The sequence below is a fragment of the Gymnoscopelus microlampas genome (assembly GCF_963454915.1).
Source record: "Gymnoscopelus microlampas genome assembly, chromosome: 17".
NCBI classification, from domain to species: Eukaryota; Metazoa; Chordata; class Actinopteri; order Myctophiformes; family Myctophidae; genus Gymnoscopelus; species Gymnoscopelus microlampas.
The window spans coordinates 1,858,848-1,884,766 of record NC_139954.1 but is presented as its reverse complement, the minus strand read 5'-3'; the positions used below and the strand labels follow the sequence as shown (position 1 = coordinate 1,884,766).

The 25,919-nt window shown below is 44.2% G+C and overlaps 2 protein-coding genes across 2 annotated transcripts in view; both read left to right on the top strand.

Moving 5' to 3' along the window:
• The window catches only part of LOC311064558 (uncharacterized protein), a 51,427-nt gene that overhangs the window by 17,304 nt on the left and 8,204 nt on the right, over window positions 1-25,919 (top strand). The window contains exons 3-5 of the mRNA XM_084084422.1: window positions 1,786-1,976; window positions 10,772-10,812; window positions 10,882-10,932. Coding sequence (XP_083940548.1) covers window positions 1,786-1,976; window positions 10,772-10,812; window positions 10,882-10,932 — 283 coding nt within the window. The remainder of the gene's footprint in view (window positions 1-1,785; window positions 1,977-10,771; window positions 10,813-10,881; window positions 10,933-25,919) is intronic.
• Window positions 12,952-25,181, top strand: LOC311064741 (uncharacterized protein). Its single transcript, XM_084084670.1, has 15 exons — window positions 12,952-13,252; window positions 14,185-14,289; window positions 16,929-17,003; window positions 17,439-17,504; window positions 17,630-17,779; window positions 17,860-18,199; window positions 18,726-18,771; window positions 19,482-19,721; window positions 19,887-20,120; window positions 20,282-20,373; window positions 20,498-20,602; window positions 20,796-20,989; window positions 21,138-21,302; window positions 21,393-21,637; window positions 24,587-25,181. The coding sequence occupies exons 1-15, from the start codon at window positions 13,014-13,016 to the stop codon at window positions 24,604-24,606; spliced, it is 2,316 nt and encodes a 771-aa protein (XP_083940796.1). The 5' UTR covers window positions 12,952-13,013; the 3' UTR covers window positions 24,607-25,181.

Genomic DNA, 25,919 nt, shown 5'->3' with positions numbered 1-25,919 from the left:
TAAATTGAGTTAATCTAGGCTTAGTTAAATCACTTACATTTTAAACCCTGATTAACTAAACTAATTATATAGGCCTATTAACTTAGCTAGCAAACAACATATTTACTTAACTAACAGCATATTAGCTAGCAAACCACACATTTATTTTGCTAGCAAACAACATATTAACTTAGCTAGCAAAGAATACCTTAACTTAGTTAGAATGCTAACAATGTATCTGGAGAATAATTCACTTGGTGATTATATTAAGAGAACACTTAACAGAAATGGAAAGATAATGATAACTTACATATAAGTCTGCATTGACAGTCTGCCATAAAGATGCATGAGGAGCAGGCATCACTGTTGCCATGTATGCTTATTATAAGCAATGTTGGGCTTATTTTTCTGTAAAGTCACTTGTAAATATTAGTAGTATTAGTAGCTTGTAGATGCATATGCTGTAGATTTAAAGTGCTCGTGTGGCCAACAGTCGCTTCTTTTGGGCTTGTTTTCATAGAACTGGTTGCTTATTTCTCTCGCAAAATCTGGCAACATTGGCAGGCCTTCCAAATGATGAAGTACCAATTTTTGGTTGGCTATTGTGGCAGTCACTGTTGTACTAATTAGTGTGGATTGTTTTTTGCAGATACAAAGTATAAGTGTATAAATAAGTGTAAAATCAACTAAAAATTAACCAAATTGGACCACTGAAAGTTGATATATGGCCATTCCTAGTTTTAAATTGCATTTTTTAATTTAGAAAATGCCAGACATGGATTCAGCATCCTCAATAACCCCCTAAACCACTCCAATATTGTCCAAATCGGACAATCAATTGCTGAAATCTTGTCCATTTAGGTGATTATGCAATATAATGCACATTATGCAAATGATTATGCAAATTATGAAAATTGCTCAACATATGCAAGTTAGCATCCGGCAGTTTCTACATGCTGGGGACCCATACTCAACATTTCTAACATAAAACTTTGGTGTACTCAACATTTCCGGGGTCACATGGGCATGGGCTCTATGGGCTGGCAAGTAGACTACATTTGGGTGTTAATGCAGAAAAGAGACACAAGATGTTAAAAGGTGTTTCTTTTGAATGTATATTGTATTGAATTGAATTGAAAACAATGGTTATTGTATTTTGGTTGATTTTGATGTAGTGGTGAAATACTATGAACAATACCATGTGAATATGTCTAGGTAGACAGTATAAAAGTACAGTATTGTGTTGCTGAGTAAAAGAATGTGCAGTATTGAATGCTGGGTAAATATAAAAGTAAAAAGGGCAATGCAAAACAGTACAGTTAGGGTTTATATTGTGATTTTGTGGTGAAATAAATCATAACTGAGAGGAGACTCGGTGGAAACAAGAGCATGTTTCACTGTCTAATTCTTCTAAACCATTTCAACCTGTTTTCCAGGTACATATATATCTGTTAATAGGTGCCAGATCCTGGTACCTGTAACAAGTGCATAAATTAACATACTTTTCAGATCGTTGTCATTTGTTATAAATCCTTTTTAGTAGTGTTATGTAAAATACAAATTCTATATGGATTTTAGATTTTCATGGCCTGTATTTTGAACGTAATGCACTATGAAACCTAGAATATATGAAAGTTTAACTTTTTGAATAATAGTAGCCTACGGAAGAAAATGAACCTTTCCACATTTGTTTTAATAGATGGATCTGTAGAACCTGTCCTGTTGCTGTATATTATGGTGCAGAATATGGTATAATATGCATAGATACCAGGATATCATACTCATATATGTTTATGTTGTGTTTAGGAGCATCTATCTGGCTGAGCTCATTGGTGTTAAGTGGACACCGGAGCAAAGTTTGCCAATCCGCTTCTTTGAGCGTGAAGCTTCTGCACCTGGCCTGCTGTCAAAGGTCCAGGACACGTTGGGAACAGAAGACCGTTATATATTAGTGGACAGTCAAGGGCTTCAAATTATAGACACTGATGCAACGAAAGGTGCTTGTGTATTTTTATATTGTGTACTATGTTCTGAATTTGAGCTGTTGTTGAGAAATACTAGAAATTAATATGTAATACATTTATGATATACTTTTAATTCTCCAACAAGAAATGTTCTTTGAAGGTTGCAAATCTGTGTTTGAAGAGCTAAATCTGTGCCGCCCCAAGTTAGATTTGATAATCTCAGTCAAACCCAAATGCAAGGATAGTTAAAGCAAGCATTTAATTAAACACATTCAATCCGGGAACTCATCTCTATCATTTTAGATTTCTTTGGGATATTCAAAAATAGCAGTAGATCTGCTTTTTTTTATCGTTAAAATGTGTGCAAATCTTTGTGTGTATATATATATATATATATATATATATATATATATATATAGATAGAGAGAGATAGATAGATGGAGAGATTTTTTTGACTCAAATCTTTGCTTCTGGGAGTCCCTGGAACAACATATTTTGAGATGGCCAAATACATCATTTTGGTGGTCCTTGACATGAAAAAGTTTGGTAACCACTGACTATAAAAAGAAATGTTATGATTTAGAAGACATGTGTAGCATCCCCAGAAGCAAAGATTTGCAATATGTGACGGTGGCCAGGTTGTCACATGTAACTTGCCACTTCTTTTTAGAATGCTGACACTCTTTACTTTGTCTCAATAATAAATAAATAACAATACACATTAAACTCACAACAATAAAATATCAGTTGCACGGTAAAGTGCGGGGTGCGTAATTACTGTGAGAATAATACTGTTTGTTAGGTACTGCAAGACTACGCCACCTTTTTATTTAAGAGGTAGGGTCCTCTGTAACACTCTTTCTTAGGCTATTCACAGGTTCGAGTTTACCCAGGTAAGTACAATACTTTTAAATGAGAACAACACTTCAACACATATCCCTTGGAGAAAGCTGGACGGAAACAGGTTTGTAATAAAAGGTAATCTATTTTATTAAGCTAATACAGTGGCGTCTATAAGCCATAAAATATTGAAAAGCATAAACAAAATATAACACTAATTCTAAAACCTCAACCTCCTAATGCGCCCACTAACTAACTAAAATACAGGAATACAGACAATCACCAAACACTAAAAACAGACAGGGCTTGTGCAAACTATAGCAAATAAATAATGAATTTAGCGTTAAAGTGCCAATTCAATTGCTATATGTCATATACTCATCACGGTTCAATGCAAAAGGTGGGAATGTCCTTATATGGGGTTTAACTGGAGCGGGGGTTTAGGCCAGGAATCACTGTCTCTTCTTGTCTTCGTGCGTATTGCCTGCAATCATAGAAACTAGAACCAGTTCATCTGTTCAGGTATATTTCACATATGAGGTTTAGGACCGTGGGTTTATAAAGGTAACGTTGCATAGAAGGACACTTACTCGCCCGCCAGACTGTACGTCTGGCTTTGAGGGTGTGAAGCGCGCAACGTTATCGCCACTGGACCTCTCCTCCGTTCCTTGGTTCGTCTGTCTGTCCTCCCCGTCTCTGCTGCTACTGCGCCGTCTGCTCACCGTCCGCTGCTGGTGGCTTGGTACGTGCCGCGATCACTGTATTCCCCACCTCTGCTCCGTGGTATGTCTGCTCCTCCTGTGCACAACCGTCCCTTCTGGCTGTCACTTCCACACTGCCCTGTATGCCTGTCTCTCTCCTGTCCAAGTGGCTCGCGCTCACTTTTGAATAAGGTGGGCCACACCCTACTCCGCCCTCATTCGCTCTGCCACCAGCGTGACCTGGGGACATTGGCCGTCCGCTGTCACAAGGCCAATGTCACACAGCCTATAGGGGAGTCCAATGTCAAGTGGCTCGGGGACCGGGGGGAAATACATTGTCAACCATAAAACATGCAGTGCAGAAATATAGTTAAGAGAATGATGTTTTTAAGTGCGTAATACAGGTTTTTCATCATCAATAAAAAATGTTACAATTTGGTTTCACCCCCCTGCTTTGACCCTGTCACATCCCCCCCCACTTTTCCGTTGCCAGTCCCTGCAACTGTCCCTAATCATGTCCATACCTCTGGGGTGGCTGGCCTATATTTGCTCTTCCCGAGCGCCGTGGCTCATCTGGTGCTCTCGGGACGGAGAGAAACCCATAATACTGCGGCGTTGTTGCTTCTACCTGCTCGGGCTGCACTACAGCTGGGGGGTCCTCGTGGGGCGACCTGGGGGCTACACACACTTTCAACGCATTTCTATGTATGGTCTTTTCTCGCCCCCCCTTCTCGGGTCTGACTCGGTACACCAACCCCGTAGCTCCCACCTGTTCCATCACTGCGTAAGGCTCGGGGTCCCACCACGTACTCAATTTCCCCTGGCCATCTCTCTTCCTATTTCGAATCCACACTCTCTCTCCTGGTAATAGGGGTGTAATACCGGCCCTACGGTCATAAACCTGCTTTCTCCTCTTGGCCGTTTCTCCCATCCTCTCCCCTGCGGTCCTATAAGCTGTCGCCATTCTCTGTTGGTGGTCCTGTACCCAGCCACCCACTCCCATGCGCTCTTGCGCTGACTGCACTCCTAACTGGACATCTATAGGGCGCCTCAAATGTCGGCCAAACATTAAGTAGGCGGGGGCATAACCCGTAGCACTATGGATCGTGTTGTTATAAGCATGAACTAACTCGGGTAAGTGCTCATTCCATCTTCCTTGTTTATCAGTGTCTAGTGATCGCAACATGTTCAGTAATGTCTGATTAAATCGTTCCACTCCACCGTTCCCAGCCGGGTGGTACGGAGTGGTGCGACTTTTTGCAATACCATAAGTCTGACATAAATGGTGCATTAACTCGGACTCGAAGTTGGGGCCTCGATCTGAGTGGAACCGGGCCGGACAGCCGAACGGCTGGATAATATGCGTCCATAACGCACGGACAGTGGTGTGCGCAGTCTGGTCTCGGGTGGCAATAGCCCAACTATAACGGGTGAATAAGTCAGTAGCTACCAGAATGTTTTGCCACGCATCAGCAGGCCTACCTAATGTGAGGAAATCAATGGCTATTACTTCTAGTGGGTATGAGACTTCAAAGGGTTGTAAGGGGGCCCGAGGCTCTGACCTGTTCCTCTGCAGGCTGCAGGCGACACAACCCTGTTGTAACTGACGCACCGCTCCCTCCATGCCTGGCCAATAGAACCGACGTCGCAGCTGGGCCAAGGTCCTCTCCAACCCAGCATGCGCCGCGGCCGTGTGGATTCCTCTCCATACCTCCTCTCTGCGTGAACCTGGACAAATGATCTGTGAGTATTGTTCTTTGGTATAAGGATCGGTCACCTTCCTATATAACACATGATTTCGTATAATCAGTTTGTTCCACTGGCGTAACAGTTGCCGCGCTCCCCGAGTCCAATTCTTCCTCTCCACCATATTAGGGGCTCTCCCCCGTTCCACGCACCTCTTCACCACCTGCACATCTGGATCCCGATCCTGCGTCTCTCTCCACTCATCCTCCCGGGCTGCTGGCGTCGATTGTACAGCCGCCACATCTACAGGCTGCACTGGGAACCGCGATAGGGCATCAGCGTTGGCGTTGTTTTTGCCCGGTCGATACTTGATGTCGAAAGTAAACGACGCAAGTTGAGCAGCCCACCGTTGTTCCACAGCTCCCAATCTAGCCGTTTGGAGATGCGCAACAGGGTTATTGTCCGTGAATATTGTGAATCGAGCGCCAGTGAGATAATCTTTAAACTTCTCGGTCACGGCCCATTTAAGGGCCAAAAGCTCCAATTTGAACGAGCTATAATTTGCGTCATTCTGCTCGGTCGGGTGGAGACTGCGGCTTGCATAAGCTATTACACGTTCGTGACCGTCTTGGACCTGGGCTAGAACCGCTCCCAACCCACGGCCACTCGCATCAGTGTAAACCACAAAAGGCTGTGTATAATCCGCATACGCTAACACCGGGGCTTGTGTGAGGGCACTCTTTAACGCATCAAACGCCCGCTGGCACTCCGAAGTCCACTCGACTTTACACTGGTGGGATTTTACGTCATTTGGGATTCCTATCAATAAGTTGTTTAAGGGTCGTGCTATAGCAGCAAAAGAGGACACGAAACGCCTATAGTAACCCGCTAGACCTAGAAACGCGCGGACCTCGCGGACCGTTGAGGGTGGTGTCCAGTCCCGCACTGCCACCACTTTCTCCGGATCGGGCCGCACTCCCTCTTTGTCCACGACATGGCCCAGAAATTGCACTTCCCTCCGCAGAAGTTTGCATTTGTCTAACCGCAGCTTCAGTCCATGTCTCCACAGGCGTTGGAAGACGAGCTCGAGGTGCTGTAGATGAGAGGAGAAGTCAGGTGAATATACTATAATGTCATCAAGATATACCAGCAAGGATTCTGTCACCTGACCACTCAGACACTGCTGCATCAGCCTCTGGAACGTCGCGGGCGCATTACAAAGCCCGAACGGCATGCGTTGAAACTCGAACAGGCCCAGCGGGGTCGTAAAGGCGGTCTTCTCCCGGTCCCGGGGATCCATTCCTACTTGCCAATACCCGCTGGCCAGGTCTAACGTGGAGAACCATTGCGCCTTCGTCAGGCTGGTGAGCGTCTCTTCTATCCTGGGTAGGGGGAAGGCGTCCTTGTGCGTCACGGCGTTAAGTTTCCTGTAGTCGACGCAGAACCTCCAGCTGCCATCTTTCTTCTTGACCAGTACGATAGGTGCCGCCCACGGACTGCAACTCTCCTTGATGACTCCCTTCTCCAGCATCTCATTCAGGAGGGTCTTCATCTCCCGGTACATGGAGGGCGGCAACGGCCGGTGTCGCTCTCGTATGGGTGCCGCGTCTCCGGTCGGTATCTGGTGTTGCACGACGTCCGTCCGTCCGAAATCCTCGTCATGGATGGCGAACACCTTCTTCCACCGACACAACATCTCGTGTAACTCTCTCTTCTGCGCCTCCGGCAGGTCATCACGCTCCGTCAACACTTCCATCTCTTCGGGCAGGGTCTTCAGTGGTCCATCATCTTCCACACTGATTACGGCCACTTCCACCTCTCCGTCGGTCCCCAGGGACAGGCTCAGGTCCCTGCCGCCTCGGACATCCGCTTCTTCCACCGGGTACAGCCTCCCCAGCTTCTGGTGGCGGTCCAGGACCAGACTATATGCGTGTGGGTTGCACACTCGTATGGGAACACGTCCGTGGCGCACCGTGACGAGGGCACGGGCCACTCCCAAATCTTTTCCATCCGGCAAGGCTTCCATCAAGGCCTCGTAGTCCGCTCCATTTGGTCCTCTCCAAGCGCGGCCCCAGATCATCACTTCACTCTGCGCGGGGATTCGAATCTTCCGCCGGCCGACCGGCCACACATAACCGATGGACCCATCTTCGTTCGTCACTGCCTCCACCCTCCTACAGGTGGCGAATGCGTCCTTCCACAGCGTCCTTCCCTGCTGACATGGAAACACAGGCCTCCCAGGCCATTTAAAGAGGGCATGCCATACAGCGTTCACGACATTCATCCCAATAATCAGCGGTTGAGTACAATGTTCATCTTTCACGATTACAACTCCTCTCCCTGGGATCTTCATTCCCTCCAGCTCTAGGTCCAATATGGCATAGCCAGTGTACGGTAAGTCAAGACCATTAGCGGCGCGTAATTTAAAAACAAGGGGCCCATTTCCCAACGTTAGGTGTGAGAATTTTTCCTCAAATAAGCTTTGCTGCATTAATGTGACTTGTGACCCAGTATCCAGTAACCCCCTTAAGTGGACTCCTCCCATAGTGATCCCAATAGTCGGACAGTCCCCAATAAACACTTCATTAGCCCTTGATCTGGCGAGTGCGCGCTGCACCCCTGTCTCCCGGACCTCGGCGACAGGGCGTACTAGTTTAAATGATTGGGGTCAGATTTACAAAAGCGAGCAATGTGCCCAGACTGCCTACAGCTCCTACAGATCGGCCTACCTCCCTCATCCCACTCGTTGCGTTGGTACGGCTCCCGGCGTCGTTCAGATGGAGGCGAACCGCGAGGTCGTGTATCGGTGGTGTTGGGTCGAAGGAGCGGTCTGATCTCTTTCATGAGCTCCTGCGTAAACCCCTGCATTTGCGATTTGACGTCTTCCATAATCTCCTGTTTCAGTTTCTCTCTCCATTCAGATTCCTGTGAGGGTGTTGGGATAGAGACAGGTTTAACAGCATGGCACAAGATTTCAGCAGTCCCTTCTCTTCTATGTTCAGTGTCTAGTAGGAAGGCCTCATTTTTTAGGGCGGCGAAGTCTTCTGTGGGGTTTCGACGGGCATATATTCTTAAGGCTTGACCCAGAGGGCCTTCAGACAGTCCTACAAGTAACTGCTCTCGCAGAATGGCATCGGAGGGAGCGGTGTCTGGGTCGAGCCGCCGCAGCCCGCAGAACAACTCTCTAAGCCTCAAAATATAAGCCTGCACACTTTCGCCTGCGCGTTGCGCGTTGCGCACAGCCATAGAACAAGGCACGAGCTTGGGAAGCAGAAACAGATGTTTTATACAACGTGTCTAAACATTTAAAGACTTTGGCCACTGTATTGCGATCTTCCTTGTCAATTACACTAATTTGTCGCTTAGCTTCCTCAGTAAGGGTCTGTACTACAAAAGCAACTTTTTTCTCCTCTGTTAAATCCTGAGTGCCCAATAATCCTTTAATCTGTTCTCTCCATTCCCTGTATTTCTCCTCACCTTCTATGCCCGAAAACTTAGGTAGCCACGGTGCCCCTGGATACACTGGCATCATCATCATTACTTTCTTGATTCAACCAAACAAAACAAAACAAAAAGCAGCAAAACAGCAAAATTTCAATACAGTTTCTCTTAGGGATTTTGTGTTGTTCTCTACCCAGTCCTGCCGCGCTACGCCAAATATGTGACGGTGGCCAGGTTGTCACATGTAACTTGCCACTTCTTTTTAGAATGCTGACACTCTTTACTTTGTCTCAATAATAAATAAATAACAATACACATTAAACTCACAACAATAAAATATCAGTTGCACGGTAAAGTGCGGGGTGCGTAATTACTGTGAGAATAATACTGTTTGTTAGGTACTGCAAGACTACGCCACCTTTTTATTTAAGAGGTAGGGTCCTCTGTAACACTCTTTCTTAGGCTATTCACAGGTTCGAGTTTACCCAGGTAAGTACAATACTTTTAAATGAGAACAACACTTCAACACATATCCCTTGGAGAAAGCTGGACGGAAACAGGTTTGTAATAAAAGGTAATCTATTTTATTAAGCTAATACAGTGGCGTCTATAAGCCATAAAATATTGAAAAGCATAAACAAAATATAACACTAATTCTAAAACCTCAACCTCCTAATGCGCCCACTAACTAACTAAAATACAGGAATACAGACAATCACCAAACACTAAAAACAGACAGGGCTTGTGCAAACTATAGCAAATAAATAATGAATTTAGCGTTAAAGTGCCAATTCAATTGCTATATGTCATATACTCATCACGGTTCAATGCAAAAGGTGGGAATGTCCTTATATGGGGTTTAACTGGAGCGGGGGTTTAGGCCAGGAATCACTGTCTCTTCTTGTCTTCGTGCGTATTGCCTGCAATCATAGAAACTAGAACCAGTTCATCTGTTCAGGTATATTTCACATATGAGGTTTAGGACCGTGGGTTTATAAAGGTAACGTTGCATAGAAGGACACTTACTCGCCCGCCAGACTGTACGTCTGGCTTTGAGGGTGTGAAGCGCGCAACGTTATCGCCACTGGACCTCTCCTCCGTTCCTTGGTTCGTCTGTCTGTCCTCCCCGTCTCTGCTGCTACTGCGCCGTCTGCTCACCGTCCGCTGCTGGTGGCTTGGTACGTGCCGCGATCACTGTATTCCCCACCTCTGCTCCGTGGTATGTCTGCTCCTCCTGTGCACAACCGTCCCTTCTGGCTGTCACTTCCACACTGCCCTGTATGCCTGTCTCTCTCCTGTCCAAGTGGCTCGCGCTCACTTTTGAATAAGGTGGGCCACACCCTACTCCGCCCTCATTCGCTCTGCCACCAGCGTGACCTGGGGACATTGGCCGTCCGCTGTCACAAGGCCAATGTCACACAGCCTATAGGGGAGTCCAATGTCAAGTGGCTCGGGGACCGGGGGGAAATACATTGTCAACCATAAAACATGCAGTGCAGAAATATAGTTAAGAGAATGATGTTTTTAAGTGCGTAATACAGGTTTTTCATCATCAATAAAAAATGTTACAATTTGGTTTCACCCCCCTGCTTTGACCCTGTCACAGTTACAAATGTTCGATTTAAAAAATATATATTCAAAGATTTTAAAAAATGTTCAAGAAATATCAGATTTACAATCTCATAGCGTGGCACAGCACTATGAGCTAGAATAGCTGCTATTTTTGAATAGCCAAAAGTATGAAATAATGGTGATAGCAAAATATCTAAAATGATACAGTATGCGTTCCCGGTCTTATGGGTTAACTCTTGAGAGGCTTCCAGAGCGTTGCAAAAACGAGCGCATACAAATAATGTACATTTAAGTAGCAGATTCTCCATCTCTGATGTCATCACTGTGAAATTCCATTCTGTACCTGTACAGCTGCCTTTTCAGTACTTGAAGTCATTTTCATATAATTACACTAGATTTGAACCAGTATGTAAATATCTGAAGTTGTCCCTATCTGTTGCCTTACCTAGGCAAAATCTTAAAGATAACTAACAATTGATCACCAGTATGTTGCAAATGTTGCATATGTAGAATTCAAACAAAATGATGTATGATGCCTATTGTTTACATACATTTTAGCATAACAATTAACCTTCAATTATTCTTAAGGTTCAGAATACTGGATGAGGGGGGGTGAACAAAAAAGTCATTGTACTGTTATGTACTGTCATGTACTGTTCTCATCTTACTAAATAAAGTACATCAATCAATCAATCAATGGCTGTACCAGAGCAGCAGTTCCTGGAGTCCAGAGCCAACAAGAGAAAAAGGTAATTAAATTCCTTGAACGGTTTTTCATAATCGTCTAACTCAAGGAAATCACAACAAATGGAAGACCTTTTACTAACAATACCTCTTATATCATATTTAGATCAATAAAACAAGTACCTCGTTTTCATCCTCGCTCTCTTCCTCTAGAGTGGTTGCGACCGTAGGTCGCACTTACTACAGAAAGCTGCTCCAGGTGTCCGTCCGTCACTCCGTCACACACGTCACACTTTTGCCCTGCTCATATCTCCGCACCCATTGCCCCGATCCATGCCACATTTTGCACACACACTCCTTACCTGCCAAACTACACCCTCCAAGGACCCCCGGAGCTCCAGGGACCCCCAGCTGCCTCGGGGACCCCCAAGTGTAAAAAATGAGCACATGTGGACAAATTACCAAATGACCACCCCAACGGGGCTGCTCACGGGGCATTCCCGGGGACCACCCACTCCTGGTGCTCCAGAACGGATGCAAAAGTGGTGGCGCCCCCAGTGGAGGACCCCCTGCCACTGCAGCGCTCTCCACTGTCTCTCTGCCTGCCTATATGTCTACTTTCAATATCCTTTTCTTTCACACACTTGCACAACTGCCAGCCAAATTCATGCCACACACTCTGTGTAACACCTTGCATGTGTTCAACTTATGTCTTCGCTATGTTCTTTGCTACATGTCACTCACTGTCAAGCTGCCTCTTCAACAATAAACAACATCAAAATGAATACGCCTGTCTGCATTCTCATCAATCTCCACTGTGCTCCCCACAACAAAATCTGTGCCAGTCGTATTTCTCAGCATTCACTCTGTTACCCATTTGCAACAGCTACACATTACACGTTTTCTGCCCACATAAACGCCACCATGTCACAGCTAACCCCACATTTAGACCACCAAACAAAACTATCCATTGCCCACACAACTAGGAACCAATCGCCGTTACAGCCCTCTTCTGTATACATGTGACCTACGGTCGCTTATCTCCCGATTAGGGAGTCTTACTGGTATTAAAGTCATGTCAAAGTATGTCAGTCTCCAGAGCTAATGGTAATGTTTCTGACCGTATTTGTGCAAAGAGAGTCTTTTGCTTAAATTATGCTTCACATAATGTTCTACAGTGTACCGGTCCTTAATGAGACAATACGTTCGCATTGTAGGTTTATACCATATATCACCATTTGTCTTTACTCCTGGAAAACATTATACTTCTAATTTCATGAACATCACATAGTAATTTATTTTGGGGAAAAATAATGATAATTAGAATATAATGGTTCTCAATTCATTTCTCCCAAGGGTGACCAAATCTAAAATCCCTGTTAAAATTCCTTTTTGTCAGTCTCCGGTCAGACATCTTCACAAGCCTATTCCTTCTTTATAGCAACATAATGATCGCATTAAAATGTACTGAAGGTCTATACAATCAACTGACAAATTAGTAAATACACTGGAGTTTTATTAGCCTACACTTGAAGGTCTAATTAGCAAAAGCAAACAGAAATACAACATTGCCACATGAAGGCTGTGTTTTGAACTGCATGGAATTTATTAGTTGAGTCCAACTGTGTGCACACCTCTAAACAACTTGTCTTAACCACATGAACCCTTTAAGTGTAGGAACTTAAAGCTGCTATAAGTAGTTTTGTCCAAAATTTTAATGTATTATTTGGTCTGTCAATCATTTTAGCTCCGGAGGCGGGCAGTTCTTGCACCAATGAGCTGGCTAAAACCGCTTGTTTTGAATCAAAGAAGAAGAAACGGAAGCTGGTCGTTGCCAGATTTTGCGATAGGACTAAGTAACCAGGTCTATGAAAACAAGCCCAAAAGAAGCAGTTATAAGCCACATGACCATTTATAACCTATATGTCGCCTATTTGACAATAACCGATCTACAAGCTCACAAACACAGCTACCGTTATATGCAAGCAACGTTACAGAAAAATAAGGCCAAGGTAGCTTATAATAAGCAGACCTGGCAACACTGGGGGCGTTCCGTGCCTGGTAAACAAACTTTGTAGTTTACTGCTCAGTGTGTATTCATTGTGGTGGTACTGTGCTCTCTTCAGAGACCAAATATAGTGAAAGAATGGCAGACAATTGGGAGAAAAAGCGTCCTATTCTACCTTTGCCCACCACTGCATACACTGCAAAGTGGGCAAAGAAAAGAAAGAGTGACGAGGAGAAAATAAGTTCCAAGAAGGAATCAAACCGGAGTCGTGACAAGACACGAAAATACATCGGCGATGTGTATTTGCGCTGGCGGGAACTTCGTGACATCAAAGGGCTGAAAACAGATGCAGAACTGGCTGTGTTGCTTCTGGACAGGTAATCATTGTCTTGGTCTATATCTGTATTTTTCTTGCAAATAATCCCGAACTGTGCAGACAACATACTGTAACACTAGTTATTGTTTTGTATTCCACTGAATGTTACCTAGTGCTAACGTTAGCTTCGTGGTGCATAGCTCTAGTATGTCTGTACTTTGTGAGTTTCATGGGCGTTTCATCCACCGCGTAATCTACATGAGTAGAATGCTAACGTTAGCTTCGTGGTGCATATAGGGTTAGTAACAGTCGGAACAATGAGCCGTCGGAACAATGACATGGCACCAGATTTGTCGGCCCCCCTGTAGTAACTTTGGGGACCCCCTAGGGGTCCCGGACCCCCTGTTGAAGACTCCTGCTCTACACCAAACCTCTTTGCCAAAATAGCAGATCTACAAGCTCAATATCTACAAGTCCCTGTAATAACTCTGGGGACCCCCTGTTGAAGACCCATTCAATAGAAGCTAAAGTTACTACAGGGGGGCCGACAAATCTTTGTGTGATAGGATCATGTTTTTTACATGAACTACTTGAACCCCAGCATCCCTATTCTGATTGGAACATTGGTCAAAAAATAGCAGATCTACAAGCTCACAACGCCTCGCAGTGATCTGCTAGTATCTGCTATTCTGTTATCAAAGAGGTTTGGTCTAGACTAGGGGGAAAAAACACCCAGAATTGATAGTTCTAGTGGATAGATGTCTGAACATAGAATGATGATAGTGTTGTCACAGTCTATGAAGCTGTCTAAGAAATCTATGAAAATGTGCAATACAACACAATTTTAATACAATATGTAGTGGGGGTCCCTGCTTCTTCTCTCTCTCAGCCAAGGGGTCCTTGGTCGGAAAATGTTGAAGACCCCTGTTCTATTGTATATGCTGGTGAAATGAATGGCCAACAAATGATGTTGCAATATATGTGTTATTGTAGTTACATGACTGACGAGGATTCGTCCACGTCCACTCCCAGAAAGAGCCTCCCAACACCTCCGGCACCTCCTGTTTCCAGCATATATGCTGGGTCTCTTTCCGACCGGTGAGTGTATTGAGTTTACTAAACAACTGGAACCACATCATGACGCGTAGTCGTGGTTCTCCATCCACTATCCTGTTATTTTATTTGCAGTGTTGGGCAGTAGCGAGCTACAAGTAGCGACGCTACATAGCTTAACTACATTTCCCAGTAGCGTGACGGTAGCGTCGCTCCTTTTGAACCAAGTAGCGTTTTCTGTAGTGTAGCTATTTTTAGACCCAAGTAGTGATGTAACGTCCATCAACGCTACACGCTACTCTCACTGGAGAAAAGTTGACTGCTAAATAGTTTTGTGAAGAAAAAAGAAATCCACGGAGGTGATTGGTTGGTTTAGATATGACGACTCACGATTGGGTAAGGAACATTACGGGTAGGCCAATCAGAGTCAGCATAGGGCGGGTCATGCATGCCAAACCAGGAAGGAAATCAAAACAGACCACATGAAGAGATGTCCGCGATGCGCAGTGGGATCCAAATTAACGTGTCCGCAATACTTTTCAGCTGTGTGTGATACTTTTAGATGGATCATACAGTAACAGAAAGATCTATCCACCGTCCCAGCCATGGCTGTTGAAAGCAGCCACAGAGCATGGATCACAGACGATATATTATAACTCTATGATCACAGACGGAGCCAGCTAGTTTTGTTAGCCATTAGAAGCAGTGTTGCCAAATTGTGCGAAAGAAACAAGCAACCAGGTCTATAAAAATAAGCCCCAAATAAGCTGCTGAAAAGCTTTACATAACCATTGTCAACTGTTTCCAAACAGCACACAAGTCAATGCCCTTTTTTTTTCAACAGATATAGATAGCTGCTATTTTTCACTTTAGGCAGAAAATGAATACTAAAATAAATACATACAGTAGGCTACATAAGAGGGAAAAGATCATCTAGAGCAGTGGTTCTCAACCTGTGGGTCGGTATCCCCAGGGGGGTCCCCACATGATTTTTGAGGGGTCCCCAGATGACAGTGAAGTGACCATTTATGGACTTTTAAGGCCTTTTTAATACAAAAAAAGAGAACAAAAAGTAGACCATTACAATCAACAAACTATATTATAAAAATCACACCTGTGTGAAGGTAGCGGCGCCTTTGATACATTTTGTCATAGATATGTGTTTCAATATTAATATCTAAACCAATCAGACCAATCAGAACCTTGACGGGCCTGACCAATCAGAACCTTGACGGGCCTGACCAATCAGAACCTTGACGGGCCTGACCAATCAGAACGTTGACGGACCTGACCAATCAGAACCTCGACGGGCCTGACCAATCAGAACGTTGACGGACCTGACCAATTAGAACCTTGGCGGGCCTGACCAATCAGAACATTGACAGACCTGACCAATCAGAACGTTGACGGAAAAGCCAGGTATAGAGCAGGACGCCAGCGCCGCTAAAAACTGTGTCAGATATTGGCCAAATAGTCAAATAATATAAAAAAGAGGAAAACATTTTGAAAATAGCAGATCTACAAGCTCACAACGCTTCACATTGTGTGGCATTGTGAGCTTGTAGATCTGCTATTTTCACAATTTGTATCTGGAACCAAGTCAAACTAAATAATGCCTCAACTCCTACATTCCAAGTGCTTGTCAGGGTGGGGGGTCCCCAGTTCAAATATGATTATTTTGGGGGGTCCCCAGTTCAAATATGATTATTTTGAGGGGTCCCCAGTTCAAATTTGATTATTTTGGGGAGTCACGGCCTGAAAACGTTGAGAATAACTGATCTAGAGCAGTGTTGATAATTCATATCTTTTATATAAATGTATTTGGATTTAAATACAGTCTAAATTGATCAATTGATTTTAGTTACAAAATGAGGAATATATAGGAATATTATTTGAAAATGTCAGTTTTGTTTGACATCACACATTATACATTATAATAAACAATCAAACTGAGCATTTTTTGCCTGCCTATTTGTTTGGTGGAAAGTTGTTCTTGATCATGAAGTTGATAAAAAAAAAAAAAAAAAAAAAAAGTAGTGTCAATGTAGCTAGCTACTTTTGCCATGTAGCTTGTAGTGTAGCTTACTACATTTCTCTGACGATAGCTTCCGTTGTAGTTGAGCTACATTTAATCGAGAGTAACTAGTAGTGTAGCTTGCTACATTTTCCAAGTAGCTTGCCCATCACTGTTTATTTGATGCCTTCTGAAATACATGTCTTGTAAATGCATTATGTTGGATGCCATTAGATGCAAGCCATGTAGGCCTGCCTGTCTTACTTATGTATTCAGTAACTGGCTTCACCAAAACGTTTCAAGTCACTGTAATGTATGATTAAATTATAATTAAAAGTAGCAATTCCAGCTCTCTCCAACCACTACTCTACAAAGCATTTTCACTTCTCACATCCAATCCTGTGATTTCTATGTAGTAACAACGCTATGTTGTGTGTGGGGGGGGGGGGGCATTTACATCTAATAGTAAACAGAACTATAAACAGATCATCTTGTTCGAGCTTGTTAGATCTCCAATATTCACAATTTTTAGGATATTGATATATAATATAACGCATGTTGATTCAATTATCACTAAGATATAGTTGCAACCTTGCTATGTTATATATCAGTTTCCTCCTATAACAATGGCTTCAGATCATTTTCAAAAATCATTTTGCCTTCATTACAGAGTTGATGACTTTCTGCCAGGGCCAGGCGTTCAGGACCTGGACTGTAGAAACCTGGAGAAACCTGTGACTGCAAGGTAGAGCCATTGAGCAGGGCAAAAACTATTATAATGAAGGACAAACATCAACCTAGGAACCAACTTTGTGATGATGCAAAATGGCAATCGCCTAAGATGGCTTGAGGCTTAGAAAAAGCTTTTCCCCAGCAGCTGTCGGAGCACTAAATGAGGACATGAAAAACTATTCAAGAAACAAGTGATGGTGCTTGTTGTTGTCTACACACTGTGACAATAACCCATTCTATATACTGTAGATAAATGTGCTCTACTCCTTTGCATGTTTGATTGAGACACTGCTGCTATTGTTACATAATGGTGCATAACCGTACAATGCACATTTAGATATGTATAAGCACATTGTTTTTCTTTGGAACTGCTGCTAATTGATACGCTATTGTACCTGTCTGTCTAAGACAATAACCTATATTTGTCATTTGTATTTTCTTATTTTAGGAAGTCATTGGATTTTTGCATTGGTGCCATCGATGTGGAACAGTTCAATGACATCAAAAACTCGACGTAAGCTGCTATGCAAGGCATACATACATTTTTATTTAGTTTTCATTTATGGCTTGTCAAATTGTTGTTCATTCTCTGAGTATTGTGTAGTCTGAATAATGCTGTCTGAACATTTTCTTCCATAGCATTGACTGGTCAGAAGAGTCTTGGTGTGTGCTGGAGACAGAGCAAGTGGAAAGTGAGGCAGAGTCTGTGTCATCTGAGGAAGAGGACGATGTGTCCACTGAGCCAGATGATAGTGATGATGAAGATTATGTGCCTCCGCTTTATGTTAGGTAGGTTCCTATCCCATAACTGATTCAGTCAAGTGATTGTTTTATTGTTTTAGTTTTCATGGCTGATTTCATTCCTAAAGGACTGGCGGTGCTCTGCAGGCGGGTGTCAACATAGAGGACTTCCCAACCATCACCATGGAGGAGACTGTACATGATGTTGTGCAGGAAGACTCAGAGGCTCAGTTCCCTGAGGAAGACACTTCATTCCCAGAAAAGGCTCGGGTCCAGTGTGCAGAAGATATACTTGGCCATCCAGCTTCCATAGCATACCATGACTGTCTAAAACAACTGGCAGAATATCTTCAGCTACCTGTTCCCATGTGCACAGTGAAGGACCCTGAGACTTCTAAAGAGTGTGGGGCACCTAGACCATTTGGAGTCGGTGTGAAGTCCAGGGGTACGGCTGCCATCATTGAATGGGTGAGTCCTTACTTAGCAGAAAATATAATCGTGAAATGCCTTTGTCTGTGTTGGGCACAACACATTTGGGTAAGACATGTTTGTCACACAAACATGTCAACATGTCAACTTAGATAGCATGTTATGTAGACAGATGCCAGGTCAATATAGTGTGTATACTGTAGTTTCAATGTACTGTAATGTAGTTTCAATGTACGGGCTGACGATAGGTTCTTGGTTTACTTATGTTTTACTTTATTATTAGATTACTATTGCTATGCATTTGATGTATTATCTCGTGTTGTCCTTGCTTACTGCAAGTCGCTCTGGAACCCATTTAGACCTGAGGCCGATTCTAAAAACGCCTTCTAAATCCTGACCTAAGTTTTCTGAAAAACTTCAAATATTTATTCAAAAATGTATGTTGCTATATGCTATACATAGAAACAGGAACCCCAAAGGTATAGTTACAAACAGGGGTTCCCGCCCGAAATGGGCGTCATGTAATGACAACTATTGTGCTTTCTATTCTATGTCTATTTCTCAGACATGTCCGTTTGGTCATACTGTCTGGAAATGGTGTTCTCAGCCTATAGTCCAGGGGCCAACACTGATATTCAACACAAATTGGTACCACCTAAGGTGACCGTAAAGTTTTTGTATTTTTGTCTTCCTACATGTCTCTAGTTTATATTTTGGTATGATAACCCTTCCAATCTTGTAGCTTAATGGCAGTTATCACTACCTACCGGCTAATGTATCCGGTAGGAGACACAAAGTAGAATCTTTGTGTCTCCTACCCCGGGCATCAAATTATTGCGACAAAAAACAAATATATCCATGTATTCAAGGCTTCATGGGGTGTGCAATTGATAGAAAATAAATATTACTTTGGGTGAATTCCTCCTTTAAGTTTTTCAGGGGGACTCTCTACCCATTCAGCTATGACCACCCCAGACCGAAGGAGGGTCAACTTTTACAAGCTTATGGAAAGCAGTCTTTTTGCAAACACCAAAAATCTTAGAAGTTATCAATTGCACACCCCATGAAGCCTTGAATACATGGATATATTTTGTTTTTTGTCGCAATAATTTGATGCCCGGGGTAGGAGACACAAAGATTCTACTTTGTGTCTCCTACCGGATACATTAGCCGGTAGGTAGTGATAACTGCCATTAAGCTACAAGATTGGAAGGGTTATCATACCAAAATATAAACTAGAGACATGTAGGAAGACAAAAATACAAAAACTTTACGGTCACCTTAGGTGGTACCAAAATATGGCCTGGCCCCTGGACTACTACTCTCAAGTACGGGATGCAGGCTGCTGACTTCTTCTTGGCGTCCAATATCCTTCTCTCCGGGAACAACTACACAAAGGTGGCTCTGCTGTTCAAATTCATGAACATGCAGATGGTGAACAGCTCCGCCTTCTTCAAAATCCAGGAAACCTATTGTGTTGACACAATCAAGGACTTCTGGACTGAAAAGAGAGAGGAGAGTGTCTCTAGACTGCGGTCAAAAGACAGTGTTGTGGCCCTGGGTGAGACTCTCTCTATCTCTCACGCACGCACGCACACACACGCACACACACGTGGTGGTAACTATGTGTATTGGTCATGTGTGCTGCAGAAATGATACCGTCTGTAGTTACCATTGACCAGTTTCCTTTTGTTTTTTGTAAATATGTTCAAATTACTATTCAAAGGAGATGGTCGGATGGACAGCCCGGGATTCTGTGCTCAGTATTGCACCTACACTGTGATGGAGAATGACAGCAAGGAGATCATTTCTGTGGTCACTGTGGACAAGAGAGAGACGATGAGGAACTCTGTGATCATGGAAAAGGAAGGATTCGTCCAGACCTTTGACATGATCCGACAAGAGATGAATCTCGTTGAAGTGTGCACAGATGCTCACTCACAAATCTCTGCCCTCTTCAGTAAGTCATTGTTTTGGAGTTTATTACAGTTTGAGAGATTGGCACAGCAATCTATTTACTGTACTTCTCTGACTATAGTAATGAATTTAATGAGAATGTTCTTTTATTTGTTATGAAGTATAAGTTTTACATGGGCCTGTTTTTGTCTTCCATACATGCAGACCCAGACAAGGGGAAGTACAAGGGCCTTGGCATTCTCCACACTCTAGATGTTTGGCATGGATCTAAAAATATTGGGAAGAAAATGCATGCAGTATGTTTATGAAATATATTATGTATGATTTTTTCTTTTTTTTAATTATGAGATCATTTTTTCCTTGTCTAGTAATACCTTGCACAAACAACCATTACTAATGTTTTTTCTGCTACATGTGCAGGCAGGCCAGGAGAAGGGATGCGCCATTCTCCTCCATTGGCAGAAGGACATCTGCAACCATTTCTGGTTTTGCTGCAAGACGGCGTCTACCTATGATGAGTTCGTAGTAAGTTCTATGCAAATCTTGGCCTTGGAATGTTTTAATCAACAATATTGGTCTATTACAGCTGTTGTGTAATTCTATATTTTAGTTGCATACCGTTATGTTTCATGTGTTTCTGAGAACAAGACAATAGCAGTAACCTTCATCTGTGCTTTTACATGTATAGCACAAGTAATGATGCCTTGCTGTTTTCCAGGACATGTGGATCGGACTACTGCACCATGTCGCCGGAGTGCACCAGTGGTTCTTTGGAGCCTGTTACCATAAGCCAGACTTTGTGGAAAGTGACAAGGAGAAGATCTCCCCTAATACCGTGGCCCATGACAGACTCAAAGACATCATTATGAATACACGGTTTCTGAAGGATGTTCACAAGTACCTGACTTTCAGGTGAAACATCAATATAGACTTTTAATCAACTTGCCATCATCTCCCTTATGCACTACATATTTGACGTACATATTTGTCGTTCTGAAATGGTGTACTGCTGTGCCTGGAGTATAAAGAGGCTAAAATGTGTTGTTTCTGATTGACTCAGGTCGACTTGTGAATTGGAGTCCTTCCACAACCACATCCTGATGTACTGTGCCAAGCGCTTCTGTTTCTCCCCTCCGGTGTACGAAGCTCGGAACCTGCTGGCAGCTCTGGACTACAACCACCACGTCCAGAGGCCATACAAGTTGAAAGCTGATGGATCACCGGAGTATGTTAAAAGAACTAATCCACAAGGGTTGCAAGGGTCTGTTTACTGTTCTGAAGAATGTTTATCTACAAATTATTATTTTTGTGTCAGATATAGAAAGCTGCACAACAAGAAGTCCAGGAAGTGGAGCCTGTACCCGTTGAGAGTTGTGAAGGACTACAGCTACATCTCAGAGCTACAGGGTGCTATTCTTAATAGCAGACTGTCCTCTGACAGAGGGATGCCACGGACCACAACAAGAAGGCCTGATGACCCACGCCAGCATGGCGTTCTTTGTGGTGTTCCACCCCCATCCACACAGGAGCTGTTGGAGTCACAAGTCAGCCGAGGTCTAGGTAAGCCTCAGCATGAGACTACTGTCTACTCTATGGTATAGACAAATGCGTGGATTCTATGCATTTGATTATAACACTTTGCATAGAAAGTGATTTTCAATCTAACTATATAAATGGCGACCAACTTCCGCACCCTCGGTGTCCACACCCCACAGCTCTGTTATCGACTAAACAACGCACCGCCAGACCACATGTCGCCAACTGACTCGCCACGGCGGCCGCGCTGAATTTACGCCTCGCGTAGGGGACATCTCACTGCTCAGTACACCTTTTCCACCGCGCAACATAATTAATTCTACTCACCAAATGTCGGACAAAACGGAAGGGGAGGCAGCTTCGTACCGTTTACCGTGCGCACGACCTCATCACCACAACAGCACGCAGCCGCTGCGGGGGTTTTTTCCTTTTTTTCCAAACTTTTTTTTTGGTCACCATTTTCTCCAGGCACCATTTCTGGTGTAACGTCGGGTGTTTCTTTTCACCAGCCAATCACCTTTCACGTTGCCACGTCCGTTGCCACGTCGCGCTGACGTACGCTAAACAAGCGCTGCCGTGCGCACAATGCAAACGAGCCCAAAGGCGCGCAAAAATAAGCCGACCATTGCTTAGCCACAAAGTCAGACCTGGCAACGCAGCCTACGCCAATCATGTGTGAGAGATCTACAAGCTATGGGGCAGAGACGCCACCGTATCTTAGCAACAACTACAGCGCTCACTCTCATTGGTCGTGTCACGCTAAGAGCAGTCTCCAGACAATGGCATCGCAGACAGCTTGCTGTTACTGCTGTAGCCATCACAGGCAGTTGCAGCACGACGGACAGGGCGCTGTGATAGCTGCCATGTCGCTAACGCTAACCTGGTTGTCATGCCTGCAGCGGCTGTGCAATCACTTTGTCAACAATGCACGTTTGTGTGGTGAATGTCTATATTGCTGCTCAGTTCGTCCATTGTAGATGGTGTATGTTTGTGTGTGTCTTCTGGAGAACTATGTAGCTCCACAGCAACTACAGTAACTAACGTAATGGCAGGACCGCCCCGTGCAACGCATGTTACGCTGCATTATGGCCATGTAGTAATTTCAGATAATTTCGCTCCGATTACAGCAGTGTTTATCAACCCTTTCACGCCGCCCCCCCCCCCCCCCCCCCCCCCCAAATACACGTACTTGATCTGGGACCCCCCCATTCTGTTTGACTCCGTTCCACAAGTAAATATTGTGAAAATAGCCGATCTACAAGCTCGAAACGCCTCACGTTGAGAGGCTTTGTAAGCTTGGAGATCGGCTATTTTCTACATGATTGCCTCTTTCTTACATTCTTTGCCAATGTGGCCGATGTTTTCATAGCATAGTTTATTGACTACTTCTGCTGCAGAAATGGCCATTTCCTTTACTTTCGGTTTTTTATTGTCTCCGCCAGGCCGACAGGCATGGCGCAAGACTATGTTTCACCCCCTGTCCGTCCGTCTGTGATAGCTAATCTCTCACATCGTTGACTTTATCGCAGCAAAATAACAGCCCGATGTGGAGAGTCACTGAGAGCTGGATAAACGACGTAAAATGTGTCAAAAGGAGTCTGTACGGCTGTCGATAAATGAACACATGACGTCGGTGGGAGAGGACATATTGTGTCTTTTGGACAAACAGCTGCGTGGTGCTGATGTTTGTTGTGTGAAGCAGCTTAATGTCAGAGTGTTTGTGTTGGAGCGCCTCAGTGCGGCTGCAGAGTTCATGTGCAACCTCTTCCAGAGAGACACAGAGACACTAGAAACTCTGCTGGGGAAAAAAAAAACTGCTGGGCATTGACTTTCCTATGGACATTGATCTACACACTGCAGGTATATCTGCTACACACACAACATCAAACTACACACTGCAGGTATGATGCAGCGTTTGCATTACAGCCAGCATGCCAGCGTAGTTCCCATATGGTTTCAAGGTGGGCTAAACCATATGGACCCCATGTCAGCAATGTCAGCGGCATCCACTTCAGTCCCAACTGCGATGCCCATGCAGGCTATAAGTAGCTTCTACCTGGCCCTTAGGTGGGCCCCAACTAGCCATGTTTATGTGGGACCAAGGCGGGTCCTAACTGGGTTTGCCCATGCAGGCTTTAACTGGGTTCTACCTGGGCCCTAGGTGTACCCTAACCAACCACAGTGCAGTGCCCATCGCTCCAATTGTTGTGACGTCAGGGCTCTCAATACTGCACATTGGTGGAGGAGGAGGGGCCGCAGGGCGACCGCACACATCGCTGAACCAATGGTAGCCCACGGATGTTTCCTCTGTGGATTTACAATCTGCCCCTCTATGCCACATATCATCCGCACTACAGGGTCTTCACTGACCGAGCCACGGCCCCACTGACCCTCATGACGCTACGCCACTTAAACGTGCGGCAGCATGCGCTGGGTTGCCAGGTTTGCACAGCCTGCGCCAGAAACAAGCAACCACCTTCATGAAAAAAAAAAAAAAAACGAAATGGTCCGCAATGTTCCAGGGGTGTCCCCGCGCGTCCCAACACTCCACAGGGGGTCAGTGGACCATCAGGGGGTCCGCGGACCCCCTGTGGACCCCCTGAAACATAACAAATATTATTTCTTCAAATTTTTTCCTTTTTCAAAAAAACTTTTCCACAGTTTCACTCCGGCCATTTGGGTCCCCCAATATACACACGGCCACGCTGGGCCCCGTGCGCGGCTGGGGTTGAGGGGGGCGTAGCCCCCCGAAACTCTAGTTTATAATAATAGAGGAGATTGTGCATTTGATTATTACACTCACATGTAAAGTGGCCACCAGGACTGGATCAAAAAGCAGTATCTGTGAATCACTTATCCTGCACTATGAGTGTATCTGTTTAGTAAATAACTATCCATGGTAAAGTGTCCAGGCGTAAACCTTGTGAACAAGCAGATTTCAGTTTGATTCTGATTCTGATTTTACTTTACCAGGCCATGGACTTCCACAGTAGCTGCCTTTCCTCAACCACAGCCGCCTCCTGTACTCCCTGTTCAGTCACTACTGTGTGGCCATGCGCAGCTCAAACTCCTTTCTGAGGTCCACACCAGAACGCTGGGGTACCTTCTTCAAGTTAGCTGGTGATGTCAAGGTGATGCTCCACCCATGACCTTAGACTAGGGTGGTTAAAACACTGCAGGACATCATCAGGACTGAGCCGCCAGCAATCTCTAAAGAGCCCAGAGGATCATCAAGAATCCCAGTCACCACCTGGAGAACGAGAAGAGCACCGGATCCCAATCTAGCAGGCTAAGGGACAGTTTCTATCCTCAGGCTGTGAGACTTCTGCATTCAAAACGGTGATATGACTGACTGTACATAATATGTCTTCCTTTGCCCCATACACCCTCATACTAGTGGCACCATGTGTGCACCAACAGTATTAGGAATTATACTGCACTGTTCACTTTACCTTCATTTATGACTGCAGTATATAGAGCAGTGTATAAGCACATGAGGAGATACTGGAGCTATGGAGTTACATAGGTGTTCAACTGGGTTGAAAGTGCTTACTAAAAAGGCCATAACATTTGATTCACATCATTTTTATCGTGCCCTGTGGATGGGGACATTGTCTGAAAGAGACCACTTCCATTAGGATTTATTCACTCAGAATAACTATATTGATTTTCAGTGACCTCACCTTCTTTAGGGGGGACATGTGGACCCAAACCATGCCATAATCGTCTTTTGTTTCCGACACTGAACTCTCAAATGTGCATTTGTCTTTGTAATGGGGGGATTGTAATGGGGGGATAATGCCCTGCAACCCTACCAGAGTATTCCTTCTATGTAGTTGTCATTGTTCTTGCTGACAGTCTGATCATGTCCTGCATTGACATTCTCACCTGAATGCAGTGAAGTTGCTCTTATATTATTCCTTCCATATTGCACTAATGCATGGACATGGTAAGTGAATGTGCACTTTCAGCCATCATGTTCAACCCTATTTACTGATGTCTTGCCCACAGATCAAAAAGTAGATGTCACATCTTGTTACAAGATAGGCAAAGGGGCTCTGCCCTCAATACCCTCATACCTGAGTGACAACAATGATCTGGTACCACCCTCCTATAGAGTAAACGTGGGTAAATTATCTTTCTACTGCACTGCCACCAAAGTGTGGAATGCCCTGACACATTTTTTTTTAATTACATGTAGTGTTCTATGTTTTTGATATTGTATTTGGGTTCTTTTATGCTATGTTGATGAATTGAATACATCTAGGACCGCAATGGAAGCAAGTCCCCAGGATTTTTGTTTTAT